The sequence below is a fragment of the Cavia porcellus genome, unplaced genomic scaffold (genome assembly GCF_034190915.1).
Source record: "Cavia porcellus strain 051 isolate PalLab524CR breed Dunkin Hartley unplaced genomic scaffold, mCavPor4.1 scaffold_2, whole genome shotgun sequence".
NCBI lineage: Eukaryota > Metazoa > Chordata > Mammalia > Rodentia > Caviidae > Cavia > Cavia porcellus.
Genome location: NW_026947485.1, coordinates 62,335,029 through 62,358,310, shown reverse-complemented (window position 1 = coordinate 62,358,310; position 23,282 = coordinate 62,335,029). Strand labels below are relative to the sequence as shown.

The 23,282-nt window shown below is 36.1% G+C and overlaps 1 protein-coding gene across 1 annotated transcript in view; it reads right to left on the bottom strand.

Moving 5' to 3' along the window:
• Positions 1-319: 319 nt before the first annotated feature.
• The window catches only part of Pon3 (paraoxonase 3), a 40,551-nt gene continuing 17,588 nt past the window's right edge, over positions 320-23,282 (bottom strand). Inside the window, exons 5-9 of the mRNA XM_003475004.5 lie at positions 8,820-8,946; positions 5,148-5,348; positions 4,063-4,144; positions 3,686-3,814; positions 320-1,193 (exon numbers count right to left, since the gene is read on the bottom strand). Of these exons, the coding sequence (XP_003475052.2) occupies positions 1,035-1,193; positions 3,686-3,814; positions 4,063-4,144; positions 5,148-5,348; positions 8,820-8,946 (698 nt within the window). The 3' untranslated portion in view covers positions 320-1,034. The remainder of the gene's footprint in view (positions 1,194-3,685; positions 3,815-4,062; positions 4,145-5,147; positions 5,349-8,819; positions 8,947-23,282) is intronic.

Genomic DNA, 23,282 nt, shown 5'->3' with positions numbered 1-23,282 from the left:
ATTTTCATTTTTATTTGTACATGTTGGGAGCATGCAATGATTACATTTCTCATGGGGAGCTGGTGCATAACACATCTTCATTTTTTTTTATCCTTTTCCTCTCCTCTCCCCTCCTTCTTCCCTTCAACTCTTGGTCCCCTTCCCATCTGATATACCACTCTCTTTCCTATTATTCATCTTTTACTTTGCTTTTTATTTATATTTTGGTTTTCTCATATAAAAGAAACCATCCTACATGTAGGCTTGGTCTCAAGGTACACGCATTTTCCTACAAATGACTCATTTATTATTCTTTATGACAGATGATCATAAAAAGAACTGTGTGTAAACACTACATTTTCTTTATTCAGCCATCTGTTGATGAACATATGTAGATCAGGACCATCTTATTCATTTCAGATTTATTAATGACAAGTGTATAAGAGGTTGCTTAATAAATGCTTATTGAAATAACCAGCAAAGAAAGCTGAAAGTTGCACAATATGATGCCTCAAGGCTGCATCTCATGGTTCAGAGTGAAGCAGTATTAATAATATTTGACACACAAATACCGATATAAAGAAAAACCTAATACAAACAACCACAGTGGCCTTGTGTGTCTAGCAAACTTCACTGATCCTGATTGCACTGTACTTGGGGAGACTGGTTTTGGAAAGTCTCTTGATACCAATTCTTGCTTTTAGCTGAAGGCAGAGGAACTTGATTAACAGTTGGTCTCCATCAAAACTGAGTGAAGAGAAGAGAAATCACAGCTCCTTGAACATGGTTTTTCTCATGGACTGGAGTACTGGAAACTCAACATTACAGTTGTAGAAGGCATTTTGCCACAGTTATTGAAGGCTCTTAGTGAGCTGGAAGCTTCCATGGCCACAGCCTGTATTGAGGATATTTGACACATGAGGTGCACTCTGGCATTTTGGTGGACTGTCATTGCTTTTAGTGACTACAATGTAATTTCCTTTAACTCTTTTTAAACTTATGTAACAACAAATTTATTTTTATCAATCATGTTGCGGTTCAGGGTTATCTGAAGTCTAGAGCACACAATAAAGAGCCCTGTGAAACACAGTGCCTATGAGAATTTTCCCATTGTACACAGCAGCCACTGAGGAACCCTGAAGCACAGAACCATTATTGGCGTAGACAGTGCTCACTGTTGGTTTATCTGCTAAAACATTCTGGATGCGTAGTACCTGTCAACAAGAAGACCACTCATTAGCACACCGTGTGAATAAGCAGCAATCTGGTGATTTTTCTCTCCCCAGTATTTTAGGATATGATCTTTAGAGATCTCTCTTAAATTATTTTTCTTTCTCTGAGGAAGATATTCAATCTTAATGATGTCTATATACTAAAATGGGTTGGTTATCTAACATTACCCAAATTCTTCAAAGAAAGCTTCAATAATTTTGATAGTTCAGATGTCCCCTCTAGAGGGAGGTTACACATGATGAACACTCTTACCTGCTTCTACTTCAGAGAGTGGTCCTGCCCCTATGGGGAAGGTCTTATCTTTGACCAAGACTATAGCATGACAAAAGGCTAAAGGGATCTGAGTCAACCAGCCACTCTCAACCGGTAACTGGGAGGGGGGCAGGCACCAAGGCTAGAGCCCCTCCTGTCTATAAAGTTGCTAGGAAGCAGAAAACACAACTGGTTCAGAATTCCAGCTGATGCATCTACATCTTGTACTAGTATTGATCCCTAAACACTTTACTTTTCTAATCAGTGAGTTTAGCAGCACTTGGGTTTCCAAAGAGGCTGAATAAAATCAATTCAAACAGAATATGAGAAAAATTAAAGGAAAATAGTAATTCATGAGTTGTGAGTCTTTCTCAATCAATACTCTTCTTCGCTTAGAAGGGAGGTTAGAGAATTTTTTTTCCTGTTCAATTCTAATTTTAAAGAAGATCTTACAACTTCATGTCAAGTTTGTTACATAAAAATACTCAAGCTTGGATCACGTACATAATATAAGACTCAAAAGCAATTGTGAAGAAAGAAGAGTTACTGTCAAAAACAGAGCTGGACAGTTTTTCAATCATTCTATGGGTTATATTTGAGTTGCTTTAAAGTAGACACCGTAGTTAGGTTTTTGTAAAAAAGTTACACCTATTTTTGTGATGCGGTGGAGAGCCATCTGAAGTAAGCGGTGTTTGCTAGCTCAAGCTAACAATTCGTATTCAAGAGTCATGCTGGACTTTTGTTTATTTTTATATTTCTTTAGAGCTTTTGTAAAGAACCTATGGCTAATAATGTTAATTTAAGAGGGAAAAAATTTAACCAGAAAGGAGCAATATTCTTCAGTAGAATTAATTTTATGTTCTAAGTTATCTACCAGGTCCATGAACAGGCTAGAATCTGAATGTTTCCCAACTTACCAAACCTGTCTTCCTCCAAAACACACATTCTTAATGAATTCTGTTCTGCTTTCTGTTTCATATTAAGGGCCTGCCTGACCTCTTGTTCACAGCAATCCTGACCTTCTTTACCGTTATATGAAAAGAAAAACCTTGCTTTTCCAGTGGAATTTAGCATTTTCAGGCTCACTATATAGTTCACTTGTTCCTTAAATTCATTGTTCAGTGTCTGTCCTCCCTGTTCTAAGAGGAGAGATTGTTGTTTGACTTTCTGATATAACCTTAACATTAGAACAATGTCTGACACAATGTCTGCACAGTAAATGTCAATGAATGTATACATCTCAGAGTATGTTTGCCAAGAATTTTTAGCTATAATTAGATTCATTAGAGAATGATTTTTTTCTCAAATTCAATGCCATATAAAATGCAATACTGTGTGTTATTGTTTATAATGGCTTCGAAATCTTGATGGCTTACATTATTGCTTTAGAAGAGGTATTTGTATTAGTACATACTGATTATACAGAGTAATAAGTTTCACTGTGAACTTTCACACATGCATATAACATTCATAAATCATATTCACCCCATCACCCTTCTATACCTTGTATGCCCCTCCCTAGTGACCTGTTATCTAAGAGTTTGCTAAAAGAGATATCTTAAAATAACAAAACAAAAATTCTTTTTTTTTGAGACAGGGTCAGTTCAGCTGACCTTGAGGTCACTGTGTAGTAGAGGCTGACTGCAAACTCGTGCCAATCCTCCTATCTCAGCCTCCCAAGTGTTGGAATTATAGGCGTGCACCACCATACCCAGCCTAAATAACAAAAACCTTAAAAACAAGACATTCTTTAACAGTTTCATATATATTACAACCTAAGGACAAAAAAAGTCTTTTAGCTTTGAGAGTTCATTTAAATCCTTTTATTTGAGTTGCATGTTAGGTAGTCTGAAAGAAGATGATCTTATACATGTCTCTTTCTATCTTACCACAGGATCTATTGAGACCTGGTTGGCATACCATAGTCAACCAGGTTGAAAATACCTTAGGTAATCTAGGTCAATTTGGATGATCAAGTTCATATTTCCCCATTACTTCCAATAACTCCATTACTTACATCAGTCCCTTGCACTAAGGGGACATACTGTTTGGGACTGCTGTTGTATTGGTACCTGCTGACGTCAAAGGAGTAACAAATTACATTCCTCTTCCCTGTCAAAATCTCCACTGGAATATTAAATGTCATTGTTTAAATCATCCCATGTCATCTCGACAAACTGTTCATCCACATAGTATTGCCTGTGAACACAGAGAAACATACCTCTGACCCGGGAGGATCCTCAGGGTTATAGTGCATCAGCTTGAAGAGATTGGGATGGCATCCTGCCCAAATATCTCCCGTGGTGGGATCAACAATCAGGTTATCCACCAAGGTTTCCAATTGTAGTACCTTCCAACAAACAAGAAGGGTGCAGAGATTACCTCAACATTCTTCCCTCTCCTCCCCCTGTCCTCCCCATTTCCTACCACGTCTGGGCACCTGAAACCATTATTTGTAGGGGACTTAGAGATGTTTGTCTCAAACAGAAGCACGATCTCACTGGTAACTGCTCTAAAACAATCTCATTCCTTCTTTCAAGAAGGTGGTGGGGCTGGTGCTAGAGACCATTTTGGGTGGGTAAACCTGGGTACTTTTACCTTCAGTTGAGTTAAATCCCAGTTTTCATGTTTTTCCATTACATAAATCTTCTTATCTCTTATATCAGCCACATAAATATACCTTTGATGTAAATAACATTGACAGTTAAGCAAGCAGTAATGAGATTTGGTACTGACCCTCATTTTGGAGAACAGGTGTAAAACTTCACACTAATTTGAAGTACCACTCTAGTTTGAAACACCTTTCTAAATGCTATACGAGAGGATAATGGAGTGGTACTTTTAACATTCCTGAAATATTTAGACAGGCTCTGATTATGAGATGTGATTTTGAAATGCAAACTGGTATTTCAGATGACACACAGGCTCGCTCTCATTTCTGAGAATTTACAAGTTTTTCTTTACATTGAATGGAGGAAAGTGGACCTCTTCTAAGGTGCAGAGAATCATACTTCCAAAATACAGTGCTTGAAAAGAAGTATCCAGCTCCATGAAGTTGGGTCACTATCATTTTGCTTCAAAAAGGAGGAACATTGATATGTATTTTCCTCCTGGGATTATCACTGTTCAGTACCTCAAATTTACATGTCAACGTCCATGGTACTTCTTTTTTAAAAAACTGTTCAATTTTAAAACACTTATAAAAAGTGTTTTGTCACAAAATTTCAAGTTACTTAAAAGACTCAAGGAGTACTTTTCTGTCACGTAAACCTGCAATTTCTACAGTCATATTATAATGCCCCAGCTAAGATAGGCCACTGTCTCCAGCACAAGGCTTCAGGTAACTGAACTTAGTATAAGTGATTAAATGCCCACTAGCCTCACAAGAAATAGAGGTATTGTATATTTATCCAAATTTTCAGTGTGTTAGTAAACAAAGTATGTTTTTAGTAAACCTTTGGAACAAGGTCTTATCTTTTGAGCCTAATCACTTTTCGTACTGGGGGAATCTGAAGCATAAAGCAACAATTGCTTTGCTTTAGATCACACTCTAGTGTGAACCGTGGCCACAACTGATCCCCATCCCCTTCATATAGTGACTCCTTAGTCCAAGATGCCTCTGAAGGGAAGGAGTTCACCAAAACATGAAAGACAAAGGGTAGAAAATTGGTAAAGGAGCATACCTCTGGTCTGGTGAGACTGTGATTCCATTGGCAGTACCAAATCCCTTGGCTACCAATTTGACCTCACTTGGGCTGTAGAACGTGACGTAAGTCCAGTGAAGATCGAAGAACATCTCAAGAAGTACCAAGGGGAAACTGGCAAAATAGCGGTCTCTGGTGGCATAAAATTGCTCTGGTCCAACAACTACAATGTCATTCACACTAGCGAGGAGGAAAGGAGGAGGAAGAGTGGGGGAAGGAGGGAGAGTGAGAGAAAGAGAGAGAGATCCACAGAGTGTTTTAATATCTTGATTGTTGTCAAAAATCACAATATATAAATTTCAAAAGTAAAAATGAATTATTATACAAATAAACCTCAAACTCCAAGTTCCTTCTTTAGGAATTGGACTTGAACATTAGGCATAAGTATGTGACTTGAATCGACAAATGAAATGAAATGAGAGTGGTGTTTCTTGGTAGAAGACTGTGAAAGCCAGTGAGTGATCCACCTGGTTTGTATAGTATGAGTGATTCCTGGTTGTGGTCCTCCTACAGCCTTAAATGAGACCAACTTCCTTAGTTGGCTGCATGGCTGTGTAGCAAGGCTGAGAAAATGAATCCAAAACAAACCATACTATGTGGTCTGGAGCCTTGGATTTTTCTTCCTGTTATAGCCTAACCCAGTCCCTTATAAGCTTTATAGATGGAATTAGGAATGTTTTCCTCCTTCCCTCCCTTCCTTCCTTCCTTCCTCTTTTCCTTCCTTCATTCTTTCCTTTTTTCTTTTCTTTCTTTTTTTTTTTTTTTACACTTTTTTTTCTTTTTTACCGGTACCAGGGATCGAACTCACTACCGCCTGCTTGCAAGGCAGGTGCTTATGCCGTTCAGCTAAATCCCCAGCCCCTCTTTTTTTTTTTTTTTTTTTTTTTTTTTTTTTTTGAGATGAAAGTTTACTCTGTTGTCCAGGCTGGCCTCAAACTTCTGTTCTCAAATGTTCCTCCTGCCTCAGCCTCCTGAGTAGAGTAGCTGTATTATACCCACACTACTGCTCCATCAAGATCTTTAAATGAAGCAAGCCTTGTCCTTACAATTACTAAAAATAATACGAATCACTTCCATTTTGAAAAAGAAAAACTGACAACAAATGAAATATTTTTACATTAAATTTTAAGAAAGAAAAAAATGGAGCAACTGGGAAATATTTTGAGATTTTTATACATAATAATTTCCCCAGGGTCATAGAGCTCTGTGCCTTTCATGTTCCAGGTTAAGTGTTCCTCCATTCCCAGACCTTCACCTGACACTGTAAGTTAAATTTGCTCACACTGTGCTTCCCGGCATTCTGTTCTGCCTGCTGGACATGCTTGGTCAATGTGTACAGCAGGACAGCCCTCCAGCTCCTCCTTAGAGTTCTCTGTCCCCACTTATCTTGTTCCAGCTCTATTTCCTACATGTGCTGCCAAACAGTGCCTTATCTCACTTGGCCCCCTTCCAGACTCTCTGGTCCATGTCAAAGCACAGAATACCACCAGATTTAATTTTCATATACATAGCCAGGAATGTAGAAAAGATTAAGGGTTCTTGAGGGTACTGGGAAGTAGGGCTGTGGACTGAACTCAGTCCAACTGTTGGCCAGAAGACGATTCCATTTCAAGCCATCAATTGCACTAAGGAGTGGGCTGGCTTATTAATGCTGTTAGTATGGCTTTCTCTATGTCTGAGTTTCCTATGGCTGCCATAGCACATTGTCACCAACTACATGGCTTAAAAGAGCAAAAGTTATTGTTTCACAATTCTGGTGGCCAGGAGTCTGAATTTAAGATGTTGGCAAGGTCGTGTTCCCTCTGAAAGTTCGATGGAAGCATTTTTCTGTGGCTTTTCCGGCACCTGGTAGCCTGAGGCATTTGTTGGCTTACAGAAATGTCACTCCTATCCAGCACTCATCACTACATGTCACTCTCTGTGAATATATGTTTTCTTGTGAGGACACCCCATAGTGGATTCAGAATGTACCATACTTCTAGTATGACTTCATCTTTAATAACATAAGCAATGGCCCTATTTCTAAGCAAGGTCATACTCTGAGGCAAAAGATCAATGTATGTTTCTGTAGGATAACTACCACTCAGTGTTTCTCTTTGCCTGTTTCAGGCTGGTTTCTGATTTCTGCTTGCCGAGATTGAACTATCTAATAAAGTGGTCACATTTCAGGCTTTCCATCAGACTGTGCTTTCTGGGAAACTCTTCCTATAGGGTCATGTGCTGTGATAGTTGCTCCTCACTGGCGAGTCAGGTGAATGAAAGAATCTTCAGATTGCTGAGTAAACTGAGTCACATCTTAAATGACTTGTTCACAGCTTCCCAGCAACCCTCTGGCAATCCTAGTCAACTGTGGCCTCTGAAACTGACTGAGGCATTATGGGAAAAGCTCGATATCCTCAACACCCTTGCTTCCTGTGCACTCTACTTCTGTTGCCCTCAGATGTGATGGAACAAATTCAAGGTCATGTTGAAAAAGAGAACAAAGGGGAGGAACTTCCTTCATTTTCCTCCTATGCAAAAGGCAGCCCATATTACTTTGGAACTAGCCCTTGGTATTGAGTCTGTTTTACAACAGACAAATTTTTCTTTGTTCATTACAGACTGGAAATGGGCAATTTATCCACTGAAAAGTTTACTATTTTTTCTGAATGCAGTAAAAAAAATGCTCATCATTGAACTGGGAGCTCATTTTTAAAAAACTTTTTAAAAAAGATTAAGTTTGTTGGTACATTTTAGATATACATAATGATCACATTCATCACAGTGAATTTGTACCTGTACCTAACATATATTGATTTTTGTTCTTTTTTTCCCATTCCCTACCCTCCCTTTGACCCTTCTCCCCACATTGTTTCTCTAGTGTGAGGAACTACAAGTATAAATATGGACCAAAATGTATAATACAGATTGTAAAATGTTCAAGTGGAAAGAGGAACTGGGGTGGGGGGAGAGAAAGAAAAGAAAAATGAGAAAAGAAAGAAAATATGGAAGCAAAGCTTGTGGAAAATGGAGCTCATCTTTTAATTCAGATGAATTCAGGTTTACACAATGGACATGCCAGTTACAAATTGTGGGAAATTTACCTAGCCCAAAATTTCTTGGACTCAGTTTAGTTATGACTATTACTAAAGGCTATTATGAAAATGAAATTTAATTAAGGATTTTGGCATAGTTCTTGATTCATAGTCAACATTTAATAAACATAATTTTTATAAGTGCCAGTGGGCTTTATCAAATTCTATTTAAAACTTCTTAGTGAACAAACAAATGGCCCTGGGGAGGCTGGTTTAACACGGAGTGGGTGAGGCTCACCGAATACAATTAGCTAAGGGAGTGGGTGTTCAGAGAGGGCCCAATACTAGGTATTGAGTTGCCACAGTAAAGAGGATGAAATTAGAGCTGGGAATCTAATTGAGCATCTTTATGGGATTAAAATGCTTTTAAAAAGTTGGAAAATATAGGGATATTCAGGGCTAAACACAGCAATTTCTGGTGACGTGCCAGGTAGTGTCACCATGGGAATCTTTAGAAAGTTTAAAAAAAAAAATGCTGCAAAATAACAAGTTTAAGAAAGCCTGCTGAATCAAAGGGGGAAAAGCTCACAGCGGTGGTGCCAAATAAATAGAAATGCACAATGCTCTAATTCCATACCACTTGAGAAGTTCATGTTTTATAGTTTTCAGGTATGTGAGAGACCGTTGCTGTTCTTCAAATTTAAATATCTCCACGGTGGACTCCAGGAGAGGATGATTCACAACATAAAGATACACAGTGCCATCTAAACAGAAAAAGGAAAGTTTTCACGAATTTTATTTCCACTGCAACCATTATCAGACTTTTAAAAATACTTGGTTACCTCCAAGGTTTTTGTTTTTGCTTGGTTTTGTTTTGAGACAGAGTCTCACTATAATACACAGGCTGGTCTCAGTTGCCTACGCTCAAGTGAACCTCCAGTCTCAGCATCCTTAATAGATGAAACTACAGATGTGCACCACTGCACCTGTAGAGAGAGTGTTCTTCATACATTTTGCATTTGGCTTTCAAAGTCCGCCCAATGGATTAAGTCACAGGCCAGAGTCCCTATTTTACTGAGGAAACTGAAGCTCAAACAGAAGTGACGCAGCAATTTCACCCCCTTCAGGTGGCAGGGCCAAGCACAGATGTTTGTTCAGTAATGATCTCTTCAGCCTTACCTTTGTATTCTCTCTAAAAAGAAAATACAGAACCACAACGGCGCGCGCGCGCGCGCGCACACACACACACACACACACACACACACACACACACACACACACAACCCAGATGTGGTTTCTCCAGAAGGTCCTTTCATAATTAGGTGCAAGCAAACAAAATGTTGCTGAAAACTTTTTGTATGTGTGACAACAGTCTGCATGACAACATAAGTTGAAGAAATGTCAAGGGAGTACACACCGTAAACTAAGCAAAGTTTACCAAGCAGACAATGAACTTCTGGCACAGGTCAGCTACCTGAGGTCGTAATAACACCATTTAATGAATCCAGGGGAACTGGAATGTAAATATGAGTGCAAAGGGCAAAAATCCTGGCTAATTCTCAGTATCACTGACCTCTAGCATGTTTGCCTACCTGTTTTCATACCCTATTTAATAGAACAGTATCCAGGCATTTTTAAAGAGGTGCTCATTTATTTTAATATGAACAAATCTATGTTAGTGTAGATCAAAGGAACTGAGCAAAGATCTACTGGATAACTGTAGAAATAATTGTTAATCATTCTTTGTTGTTCAATATAACCACCCCCACCAAATTTCTACTTGCCCGCATATTGTAATTCCACTATGTACTTGAAAAACAAAAACTTTAAAAAATAAATTCTGAATTTCAGCTCTTCAATTTGGCCTTTTATTCATGCAGATATTATTAATGAGATTTCATTATTTTCATTTTGCTACATTTTGAATGGACCCACAAATATATAAAATTTAAATTAGCTTGAAATTATGAACTATGAACAAGTAAAAATAATACTAGAAGTTTTTGTTTTAAAACTGTATATAGCTGGGCATGGTGGCACATGCCTGTAACTCCAGTACACTCAAGAGGCTGATGCAGGAGGATCATGAGTTCAAGGCCAGCCTGAACTACATAGAGAAACTTAGTCTTAAAAAACAACAAAAATGTATACGATGCTGTGCTTTTATAATAGCATTTTGAGATATAATTCCTATATAATTAAAATATAGAATTCAGTAGGTTTTCAGAATTGTGCAACTATAATACTACCTAGTTTCATAATATTTTCATAACCCTGAAAGGAGATCACTTATCTACTTGCTATCACTTCCATTCCCCACACCTTCCCCTTCTGCCAATCATCACCCAGCTTTGTGTCTCCAGGAATCTGCCAATTCTTTAAATAGATGGAATTACATAATATGTGACCTTTAATGATGAAATTACTTCACCTCACACTTGCAAAGTTTATCTATTATATGCTGGAGAGAGAGTACAGATGCCAAAGAGTACAGAAAGCATGCAAATCATTTTGGAGATTTAGGGATTATTCTCAGAGTAATGGGAGCAATATGGAGAATTTTAAGAATGCATCAGTAGTTAATTTTTTGCCAAATAGTATTTTCTTGCATAAATATACCACATTTATTTTAGGCATTCATTGGTTGATGAGCACTTGGGTATTAGGGTTATTGTTGCTATGAACATTGGTAGACATGTTGTGAATACATTTCCAATTCTATTGGGTACAAACCAAAGAGCAGAGGTGGTGATCATATGACCAGTCTGTTCGACATCTTTGAGGATCAGCCAAACTGCTTTCCAGTGTGGCCACATGATTTCACAACTTCACCAGCAAAGAGCAATGGGTCCAGTTTCTTCATACCCTGGCCTGTGTTCGTTATTGCTTAAAGTTTTTATTGCTGTCATCATCGTGGATAAGAAAAAGTAACTCATGTTAATTCTGAATTCCATTTCTGATTTTTTCCAATTGAAAAAAGACAAAAATGATGATATAGAATTTCAAAACAATGTAATAGATTATTAATGGCTACTATATTGTGTCTTGTTATTGTCAGAGTAGTTGCTCAGATTATAAGATATGTGTTTTTAGAAGAAATGTCTATTCAGATCTGTTTACTTTTTTAAAAAGCAAAACAGAAAAAAAGAGTAGAAATAATATAGGATTTGTAAAAAAACACTAATAAATTTATTAGTGGCTGAAATCAATCACTAATAAATCAACCAATAATAAATGTGTAATATATTACACATTTTGTCTTAGAGGTAGTTGCTCAAGTTACAAAATCAACAGATCTCTATCCACTTTTAATTTGAGTTGTCTTATTATTAAATTGTGAGACTCATTTCTATACCATGGAGTTAAGCCTTTTGTCAGATACTTTATTTTGCAAATAATATTGCTTATTCTTTGAACCTTTCCGCATTCTTGATGATGTTTTTGAGGTACAAAACTTTTGATTTATGAGTCTAATTTATTTGTTGCTGTGTTTACATTATATTTTTAATGTTGCATATTTTTTCAAAGGGCTTTTAGCTTATATACTACATTTCTAAGAACAGTATTCAAACAAGTTATGATAGTCAAATAAGAAGAAAAGTGGAGACACAAGGAACAAGTGACCAGAAAGCTGCTCCCCTCTCATTGTCTGTTCTCATACTGTAAAAGGCTACAAAGTAACCCCTCTGTTGGGACCCATCAATATTGAACTCAGGTGCCCAGCTCACATGTGACAGGGTTATATTGAGAGTGAGCAAACCCAGAGACCTCCAGGGAGCAAGGCATCAAATGCTGTGTGATGCACCCTAGCAGCTGACTGGAACCTGGAGGGACAGTGGCGACCGTGGGCAGGGGCTGGGGTGGTAAAGGTAGTGAGTCTGACTGTAGCAGCTCCTCTTGCACAGCCTGCGAGAATGGAGCGGAACAGAGGAAGCTGTGCAAGAGCCAGGAGGGGCCAGTTACACATGGGAGTTGGAGCAGCCTTGGGCAATAGAGGCAGAGACACACGGGTAGGAAGGCTAGGATGGCCTCTGAGGGAAACCCAGAGCGTTGTTGGCTGAAAACTTGGGCCCCGGCACCCACAGCAGATGACAACACCAGCCTGTAAGTTTTGTGGAGCTGAAACCATAAAGGTGATGCAGCACAGATTCTGGCTCTGACTCAAACACAGAACAGGGGACACGAGAGGAGAGCCACAGACTTGTGACAAGAGAAATTCTGCTTTTCATTTCTTGCAGATGTTTGGGTTTTCGTTTTCATTGTTAGTTTTGTATCCCACTATTGTGTATGTTACGTTTTACTCTTTTCTTGACTTTTTTTTTCTGCCTGTGAGTGAACACTGTTTCTAGTTTTTCTGCCCCACTTTGATATTCTTTTACTTTGTCCCTCATTCTTTGTCTCTTGTCTTCTTATCCAGTTTCCCAAAGACTGGGTAGTCTTCCTATGCCCTTTAGCCTTGCTACTAAGACCATTCTCTTTATTTATTTCTCTATTTCCCCCTTAACCCTCTTATACGCCTCCCCCAAGGTAAAATCACTCTACTCAGGGAAATTCAGTGCAGACAAGTTCACAGTTTGTATTGGATATTGTTATATAACTATAGATTTGGCTCCTGTGGTTAATGGTACCAATTAGTAGTCACCACAGTTTGTTAGTTTTTGGGCTGTGCTTGATGCTATGGTTACTGTTGACTGTACTACATAAGCAAAGGTGTCATACTTGATGTGATCATTTGTTCTTCCTTGTGTGACAACAGTGTGATTCTGGGGCAGTAACCATTATCATAGTCCAGGATAAAAGGAGTAGATGCTGGGACAAATAGAAAGTAACTTCTCATTCCTAATAAATTGAGAAAGTAGGATTTGGGCCAGTCTCAAAGGCTAAGAGCCAGCTACGCCTAGAAGACATCTCTGAATAATAGTCATTTCCTAGTGAGATCTCAATACTAGCGATAAAGCTATCTACCATAAGCAATTTATAAGCATCCCCACAAAACACAAATTTAAAATATAAAAGAAAATGACAAGACACAAAAGCAAGATGCAAATCCAGACCTCCAGCCCACCAAGGACAAGTCCAGGGGACAGTGAGGTGGAGGAAATCAGAAGCCTCCACATCATTTTTCTGAAATGATAATAGCAGAAGTAACAAAACTGATGAGCAAAGCTATAGAAAAAATAAGATCATAAATAATTTCTCAGTTAAAAACAGAGATGAGAATCATAATACAGGATTTGAATCTAGAATAGATTCTAGTAGTAAAGTAGTAGAGTAGTCCAAAATTTTAAAAAATGAAGGAGCTTAGAGATGATGGAAAACATGAATGCCCAAGATAGGAAAAAAAGGAATTCATGAAACAGATCCAGCAGAATGGAGATTAAAACTCCATTGAAAGTATATGCAGAAGACGGAATGAAGGTGAAGGTAGAAAATAAGATCTAGAGACAGGATTGTGACTAATGACCACAAAAGGAAAGATATCTTAAAAATACCAAGATACCATGAAAAATCAACTTACCGGCTACATGATGGAAAAAAAAAAAAAAACAAACAAAAAAAAAAAACAAGATTGACTGAAGTCAGTGAGAAAGCTGAAGACAGCACAAAAGCCATCGAAGATGTCTTCACAGAAATGGCAGAAAATTTCCCAAACATAGATAAAGAACTTGACGTACAAATAAATGAAGCATACAAAACTCAAAATGGTCCTAACCAAACTCAATCTACATCAAGACATACAGTAACCAAAATTCCAGAAATTCGACAGAAGAACAGAACATTAAAAGCAACTAGATTAAAGAAACAAATCACCCATAAAGGAAAGCCCACCAGAATCACAACAGACTTTTCAACACAAACCCTCAAATCAGGGAAAGCCTGGAGTAAGGTATTTCAAGCTCTAAATGAGATCAACCTTCAATCTGGATGGATGTACCCCACAAAGTTATCTTTAAAAATCAGTGAACTAAGATAGTTCCATGACAAGGAACAAATGAAGAAACTCATGACCAACAAACCAGCTCTTCAGAATTCTCTGAAGGATATATTAGAAAGAGAAAACACAGACCTCAAACACAAGGACAGCAATAAATACAAGCCACCAGGCAGGGAAGCAGTTAAACAGAAGGACAACACATGGAATTAATAACAAGAAAATAACACCAAAAATATAAGCCAATACATACCAGTTATAACTATCAATGCCAATGGTCTCAACTCATCAAACAAAAGAAACCACCTGGCAAAATGGAGCAAAAAGCAATATCCAATAATATACTGCATTCAAGACACACATTTAACTAAAAAACTTTCACAGACTAAAAGTCAAAGGAAGGAAAATTCTCCATGCCACAGGAACTCAGAAAAAAAGCAAGGATAGCGATTCTATCTGCAGACAATGTAAACTTAAAGCCAAAACTGATCCAAATACTTACAGCTTTACCTCCTTTCCAATTTGGATGCTTCTTGTTTCTTTTTATTGCCTAATTGCTCTTAAAGTTAACTAGCAGCATTGTGTTGAATAGAAGTGGGGAGTGGGGAATTCTTGTCTTGCTCTGGGTCTTAGAGCAAAGCCTAACTTTTTCCCATTGCATGTGGCTTGGCACATGTGGTTTTTTATTGTGCTACAGTGCATTCTTTCCATATCCAATTTGTTGAGAATTTTTTGCTTGTTTCATTGTTGTTTTGTTTTTTTTGCTTTGCTTGGTTTTTGTGAGACAGGGTCTCTCTATGCAGTTCAGACTCACCTTGAACTCACTTTGTATCTCAGACTGGCCTCAAACTCATAGTGATCCTCCTGTCTCAGTATCCTTAGTGCTGCAATTACAGGCATATGCTGAGTTTTTAACCATAAAAAATGTTAAATTTTATTGAATTCTTTTTGCATCTCTTGAGCTGCTCATATGGTTTTTGTTCTTTGTTCTGTCAATGTGGTATGTGGTGCATTACATTTGTTGATTTTTTTTTTTTAATGTTCATCTGGCTATGTCAGGTGATGCCAAAGGTTTTGCCCATTTAATAGGAAGTGAAGCTACCATGACTCCAAAAGAGCATGGTAAGACTCCTGCTCCTCATGAACATTTCTCATGAGGGTCTCCTGCTATTCACTGTCCTGGGTTTTTCCATCTCCCCACCTCTAGCAAGGGCAAGAAAGTCATCACTCTCCAACAGTCTTATCTCATCAGATTTCCAGTAAAAGAAAATTAATGAATCAAAGAGATGGTTCTTTGAGAGAATAAACAAAATTGATAAACTTCTAGCCAACTCTATCAAGAAAAAGAAAAAAATTCAAATTCATGCAGTAAGTAATGAAAAGGGTGAAATTACTACAGATCCCATGGAAATTCATAAGATCATGAATAACTACTTTGAAAATCTATACTCACAAAGGTTGGAAAAACAGAGAAAATGAACAGATTTCTAGAAATGTATGAATTACCAAAGCTGAATCAAGAAGATATAACAATCTTGAATAACCTAATATCAGCTACTGAAATTAAAAATGTGATTAAAAACTTACCAACAAAGAAAAGCTCAAGTCCTAATGGCTTTATGGCTGAATTCTATAAGAAAATTAGAGAAGACTTAACTCCAATACTCCTCAAACTCTTCAATAAAATTGAAAGGGGAGCAATTCATCCTACTCATTCCTGGAGGCAAGTATTATTCTAATACCAAAATCAAGAAAGGCTCAACCAAAAAACGACAACTATAAGCCAGACTCAACTGATGAACATCAATGCAAAAATTCTCAATAAAATGTTGGCAAAAAGAATGCAGAAATAATCAAGAAGATTATACATCATGACCAACTCAGATTTATCCCAGGAATGCAGGGATGATTTAACACACACAAGTCAATAAATGTAATACACAACATCAACAGAGCCAAAGACAAAAATCACATGATCATCTCAATAGATGCAGAAAAAGCTTTTGATAAAGTCCAACACTTTTTCATGATAAAAGCCCTTCAGAAACTTGGAATAGATGGTGCCTACCTCAATCTGATAAAGGCCACCAATGACATACCAACAGCCAACATTATACTAAATGGACAAAAACTGAAGCTTTCACTCTAAAATCAGGAACAAGACAAGGATGTCCACTGTCACCACTCCTATTCAATACAGTCCAGAAGTCATTAGCCAGAGCAAATTATTTAAAAGAGAAAAATAAAGGAAGAAGTTGTATTATCACTATTTGCAGATGACATGATACTCTACATAGAAGATCTCTATGAAAAACTATTAAAAGACTACTCGAGTTAATAAGCAAATTAAGCAGTGTCGCTGGATACAAAGTTGATACTCAAAAATTAATAGCATTCCTGTACTCAAACAACAAATGCACTGAAAGAGAAATTATGGAAATGTCACTTTCCACAATAACCTCCAAAAACAATGAAATACTTAGGAATCAAACTAACAAAGGATATAAAAGACCTATATGCCAACAACTATAGTACTCTCAAAAAGGAGACTGAAAAGGATGTCAGAAAATGGAAAGATATCCCTTGCTCTTGGCGAGGAAGATCCAATATTGTGAAAATGGTCAGACTTTCAAAACTGTTATACAGATTTAATGCAATTCCAATCAAAATGACAATAACATACCTTATAGATCATGAAAACATTTCTAAAATTCATTTGGAAGCAGAAGAGACCCTGAATAGCAAAGACAATTCTGGGCAACAAAGGCAAGGCAGGAGGCATCACAATCCCTGACTTTAAATATTACAAACCTTCAGTGAAAAAATCAGCATGGTACTGGCAAGAAAACAGGCCTGAGGTTCAGTGGAAGGGATTAGAAGATGCAGACACAACCACAAAGATACCTAACCACCTTATTTTTGACAAAGGGGCTAAACATATTCACTGGAAAAAATATAGCCTATTTAAAATAAATGGTATGGAAAAACTGACTTTCTACATGCCAAAGACTGAAACTAGACCCATGTTTATCACCATGCACTAAACTAAAGTCAAAATGGATGAAAAGTCTAAATATTAAAACAGAAACACTAAGTCTACTAGAAGACAAGGTAGATAGAAATCTTGAAGACATAAGGGTAGGCAGAGTTCATGAATAAAATGCAAACTGCACAGGAAGTACTTTCCAGAATTAACAACTGAGATCTCATCTTATTAAAAAGAAATGACCAACAGAGTGAAGAGAAAACCCACATAATGTGAAAGAATTTTAGCCAGCTGTCCCTCAGGCAAAAGATTTATATCTATATTTATATGAAGAACTGAAAACCACTAGCCCACTCCCAAATTCATAGACCCTCTCCAAAAATGGGCATTTGAAATGAATACACATTTCTCAGATGAAGAAATACAAATGACAAGTAAATACATGAAGACATGCTCGACATCACTGGTCATCCTAGAAATGCAAATTAAAACAACACTGACATTCTATCACACTCCAGAGAGAATGGCTGCCATCAAAAAATCAACTGATAAAAAATGTTGGTGGGGCTATAGAGAAAAAGGAACACTTTTCCATTGCTGGTGGGAGTATAGACTGTTGCAACAACTGTGGAAATCAGGGTGAAGATTCCTAAAAATCTAGGATTAGAAGTCCCATTTAATCCAGCTATTCCTTTTCTGGGTATTTTCCTAGAAAAATTGAAAATGTCACGCCACAGCAATATATATGCACTCATGTTTAGAGCAGCACAATTTATAATAGCTAAATCTTGGAAACAACCGAAATGCCCATCTCAGCTGTCCCTAGACAAAGGATTTATATTCCATAGTATAAAAAATAATATAAAATTAAAATCTGAAAGAGTAATAAGATCCACAATATACCATAGATATTCTAATACTGAAGAGAAAGAATGTCCTCAAAAGCACAGAACTGCTGGGATAGGAAAAGAAAACAGGAAGAAAGGAAAAGATTATATGTATGTTGGTAAACATATACAAATGTATGTATGTATATATATGCTAGACAGATAACTATACTACTAATCTTTCTTAGTTAATCAAAAAGAACACTTTGTGCTGTCATTGTGTGGCCACTTTTGTGTCTTGAGTTTGGTGTTAATTACCTACATTTTTTCCTTTTCTGAAATTCTGTATCGCTTCTATCCTTTTTTTGTTTTGCTTTTTAAAATAAAAAAGACAGAAGAGATAACAATCATATATATATATATATATATATATATATATATATATATGCATGAAATATCAGAGCACCCAACTACATAGGAACAAATATTACCAGATATGAAGTAAATATTAACAGACATGAAAAAACACTAATGTGTTATGATTGTAATGGACAGCCTTAATAACTCACTCTCACAAATAGACAGATCAACCAGACAAAAAAGTCAACAAGGAAATATCAGAATTAAATAAAACCTGTGAACAAATAAAAAGTAGTAGATGTCTAGAGAGTATTTCACTCCACAAGATCAGATTACACACTCTTCTCAGCTGCACCTTGGACATTCTCCAAAATAGACCACATGTTAGCCCATAAGACATATTTAAGTAAGTACAGGGGAACTGAAATCATCCTATACATATTATCTGGCCATAACACAATACAACTGGAAATCAGCGATGAAATCACAAAAAAGTACATAAAAATATGGAAATTAAACAACACATTCCAGAACAGCCAATGGGTCACAGAGGAAATTAAAGAAGAATTTAAACATACATACAATTAAGTGATACAACATACTGGAACTCATGGGATGCAATGAAAGCAGTCCCATGAGGGAAATTTATAGTGATAAATTCTCACGTCAAGAAAACAGAACAAGCTCAAATAAGTAATCTACTGTTGAACTTCAGACTTTAAAAAAAAAAAAACAAATGGAACCCAAAGCTCTTATGAGGGAGGAAATTATGAAGATAACAACAGAAATAAATGTAATTGAGACTAAGAAAATAATACAAAAAATCAATGAATAAAAGAGTTGGTTCTTTGAAAAATTAAATGGAATTGATAAACACTTAGCCAACCTCAAAGAGGAGAAAAAAGACTCAAACTCAAGCAATTCTGAATGAAAAGGAGGAAATTCCAATGGATCCTGCAGACATCCAAAAGATCATCAATACCTACCTGAGAACCTGTACTCTCATAAGATGGGAAATGGAAGAAATGGATAGATTCCTAGACACATAAAAAATTGCCAAAACTGAATCAAGAAGATATAAAAATTCTAAATAACCCAATATCTATCAGTGACATTGAAAATAGAATTAAAATTTATCAGCAAAGAAAAGTCCATGCCTTGATAGATTCACTACTGAATTCTACAAGAAATTTAGAGAAGAGCTAATGCCACAAATGCTGAAACTCTTTAATGAAATTTAAAAGTAAGCAGTATTTCCAAAATGATTCTTGGAAGCAAATATTACCGTGATATGAAAACTAGAGAAGAACTCAATGAAAAAAGAAAATTACAGGCCAATCTACCTAATGAACATAGATGCAAAAATCCTCAATAAGATACTGGCAAGAAGAATGCAGCACATCATCAAGATTGTACATCATTACCAAGTGGGATTCTCCCAGAGATGCAGAAATGATTCAACACACACAAATCAATAAATGTAATACACCACATCAACAGAACCAAAGACAAAACTCACATGTACATCTTAATTGATGCAGAAAAAGTTTTTGACAAAGTCCAGCATTCTTTCATGATAAAAAAAAAAACTCTACATAAAATTTGGATAGATGGTCTTTATCTAAGTCTAAAAAAAGAAACCATCTCTGATAAACCAACAACCAACATCATCTAAACAGTTAAAAACTGAATGCTTTCACTCTAAAATCAGGAACAAGACAAGGATGCCCACTATCACCATTTCTATTCAGTATGGTTCTGGAAACATTAGTTAGAGCAATTAGACAAGAGAAATAAAAGGAATAATGATAGAAAAAGAAAAATTTAAATTATCATTATTTGCAGATGACATGATATTCTACATAACAACCCCAAATACTTATAGATATAAAAACCAAATTTGCCGGTGAAGTGGGATACAAAACTCAATGTTCTAAAATTAATACCATTCCTGTATAGAAACAACAGACTCACTCAGAGAGAAATTAGGGAAAACACACCCTTAACAATAGCATGAATAAAAAGAATCAATCAAACAAAGGAAGCAAAAGATCCCTACACTGAAAATTACAGTAGTCTGAAACAGGAGATTGAAGAGGATACTAGAAAATAGAAAGATATCCCTTTGCTAATGGATAGGAAGAAACAACATAGTGAAAATGGCCATACTCCCAAATGTTACACAAAATCTCAAGGAAAACACTATTAACATACCTCACAGAACTAGAGAAAAAAATTCCTCAAATTCATTGGAAACATAAGAGACCTAAATATAGATAGCAAAAGTAATTCTAGGCAGCAAATGCAAGGCAAGGAACATCTCAGTCCTTAACTTTAAATTATACTACAACCTACTGTGATAAAATCAGCATGGTATTGGCAAAATAAATAAATAAATAAATAAAAATAAAAAACCAAAAAAACAGACCTAAGGATCAGTGGAACAGATTAGAACATGCAGACATAATTCCACATACACATAATCACCTTATCTTTGACAAAGGGACCAAACACATTCATTGGAAGAATGATAATCTCTTTAACAATTGGTACAGGAAAAACTGGTTTTCCACATGACAAAGACTAAAAATAAACACATGTCTATCCTTAGGCGCTAAACTAAACTAAACAACTAAACTAAACTAAGCAAAACTAAACTAATCTCAAAATGTATCAAGGATGTAAATAGTAAAACAAGAACACTAAATCTACTGGAAGAGAAAATGGGTAAAATGCTTGAAATCGTGTATAAAGAGAGACTTCATGAACAAAACAATAGTGCACAGAAAATACTGCAAAGAATCAACAACTGCGATCTTAACTTATTAGAAAGTTTTTGCACACCAAAAGAAATCACCAATAGAGTTAAAAGACAACACACAGAGTGGGAAAATTTTTAACTAGTTGTCTCTCGAACAAAGGACTTTTATCTAGAACATATAAAGAATTGAAAAAAATCAGCCCCCTCAAATTCAAAGATCCAGTCCAAAAATGGGCATCTGAGATGAATATACATTTCCCAGATGAAGAAATACAAGTGGCAAGTAAAAAAAAAAAAAAATGAAAAAATGTTCAACATCAATGGTCACTGAGATTCGATCTCACTCCAGAAAGAATGCATATCCTCAAAAAGTCAACCAACAACAATGGCAGATGAACTGTGAGGAAAAAGGAACCCTTACCCACTGTTGCTGGGAGTGTAGTGATACAACCACTGTGGAAATCAGTAAGGAAATTCCTCAAAAACTAGGATTAGAAGTCCTATTCAATCTGGCTATTACCCACCTAGGTATATTCCCAGAAGAATTAACAACACAGTGATATATGTGCATCCATGTTTATAGCAGCACTATTTGTAATATCAATTTGAAAATTACCCAAATGTCCATCAACAGAGGAATGAATAAAAAAATGCAGTCTTTTAAAATATAATATAGTACTATTCAGCCATAAAGATAAACTTAAAATTTTTATAGATAAATGGATGCAACTTGATTATAATTATAAGTGAAATAAACCTAACTCACACATGTAAAGATTATATTGTATACCTAGTGTGAGAAACTGAAAGAGTAAAATAAGGTTCAATGCGCACAACAGATATTGTGAAATGGAAAGAAATGTTCAAAAGCAACAGGAAACTAGGGTGGGAAAAAGGGCAAAAGATGGAAGGGAAAAGGAAAAAAGTACAAGATAGTTAAGATATTAAAGCACTAGTTGCTCTTTGTTAATTTAAAAGAAAGGTTTGTATTAATATTGTTTGGAGAGTTTTTCATGCCCATATATTGTACTTTGAGTAACTACTTTGAAGATAACAATATACAATATATTAACTATTAAAAAGTTTTTCAAAAAGCTGTTTAAGAACAGAAACAAATCACCTATAAAGGAAAGCCCATCAGAATCACAGCAGATTTCTGTACAAAAACCTTTAAGTCAAGAACAGCTTGGACCGCAGTATTTCAGGTCCTAAGAGAAAGTAACCTCCAACCCTCACTAAGGTACACTACAAAATTATCTTTTTAAATCTATGGAAAAATAAGATACTTCCATGAATAACTGAAGAAATTCAGGACCACCAAACTATCTCTAGAAAGTGCTCTAACATATATTCTAGACAGAGAAATGGAAGACTACAATTTCATGAACAACAATAACAGGCATTCACCAAGTAAGTGAAACAATTAAGCAAAGGGGAAAGACAGAGAACTGACAACATGAAACTAATATGACAAGGATAAATCAATACATATCAGTTATAACCATCAAAGTAAATGGTCTCAACTCATCAAACAAAAGGAACGGCCTGGCAGATTGGATCAAAAACATACAACAGTATGTTACATAGCAGAAACATATTTAACTTAAAAGAAATTCATAGACTGAAAATCAAAGCATGGAAAACAATACACTATGCCACAGGAATCCAGAAAAAAGTAGGGTAGCTGTTCTATTTGCAAATAAAGTAAATTTCAAGCCCAGATGGATCAAGAGAAACAAAGAGAGGGTTACTACATACTTGTTAAAAGACTGCTCTAAAATGAATAGATAATGACCTTAAACATATATGCACCAATATTAACACACATGACAATATAAAACATGAAAAATTAAATAAGTATGAACACAATTGTAATGGGAGAACTGAATACCCCTCTGTCACAAATACACAGATCAACTTGACAAAAATTTAAAAAGGAAATATCAGAACTGTAAACAAATGGATTTGACTACAGTATTCCACTCCACAATATCATAATACATATTTTTCTCAGCTGCACATGGGACATTCTCCAAAATAAGCCACACATTAGTTCACAGAACATACTTAAGTAAACGCAAAAGAACTGAAATTATCCAATGCATATTATTAGACTATAGTGCAATGAAATTGGAAATCAATAGTAAAAGAAACTACAAAAACTCCATAAATACATGGAAATTAAATAATCTCACAATGAACAACTAATGGATAACCAATGAAATTGAAGAAGA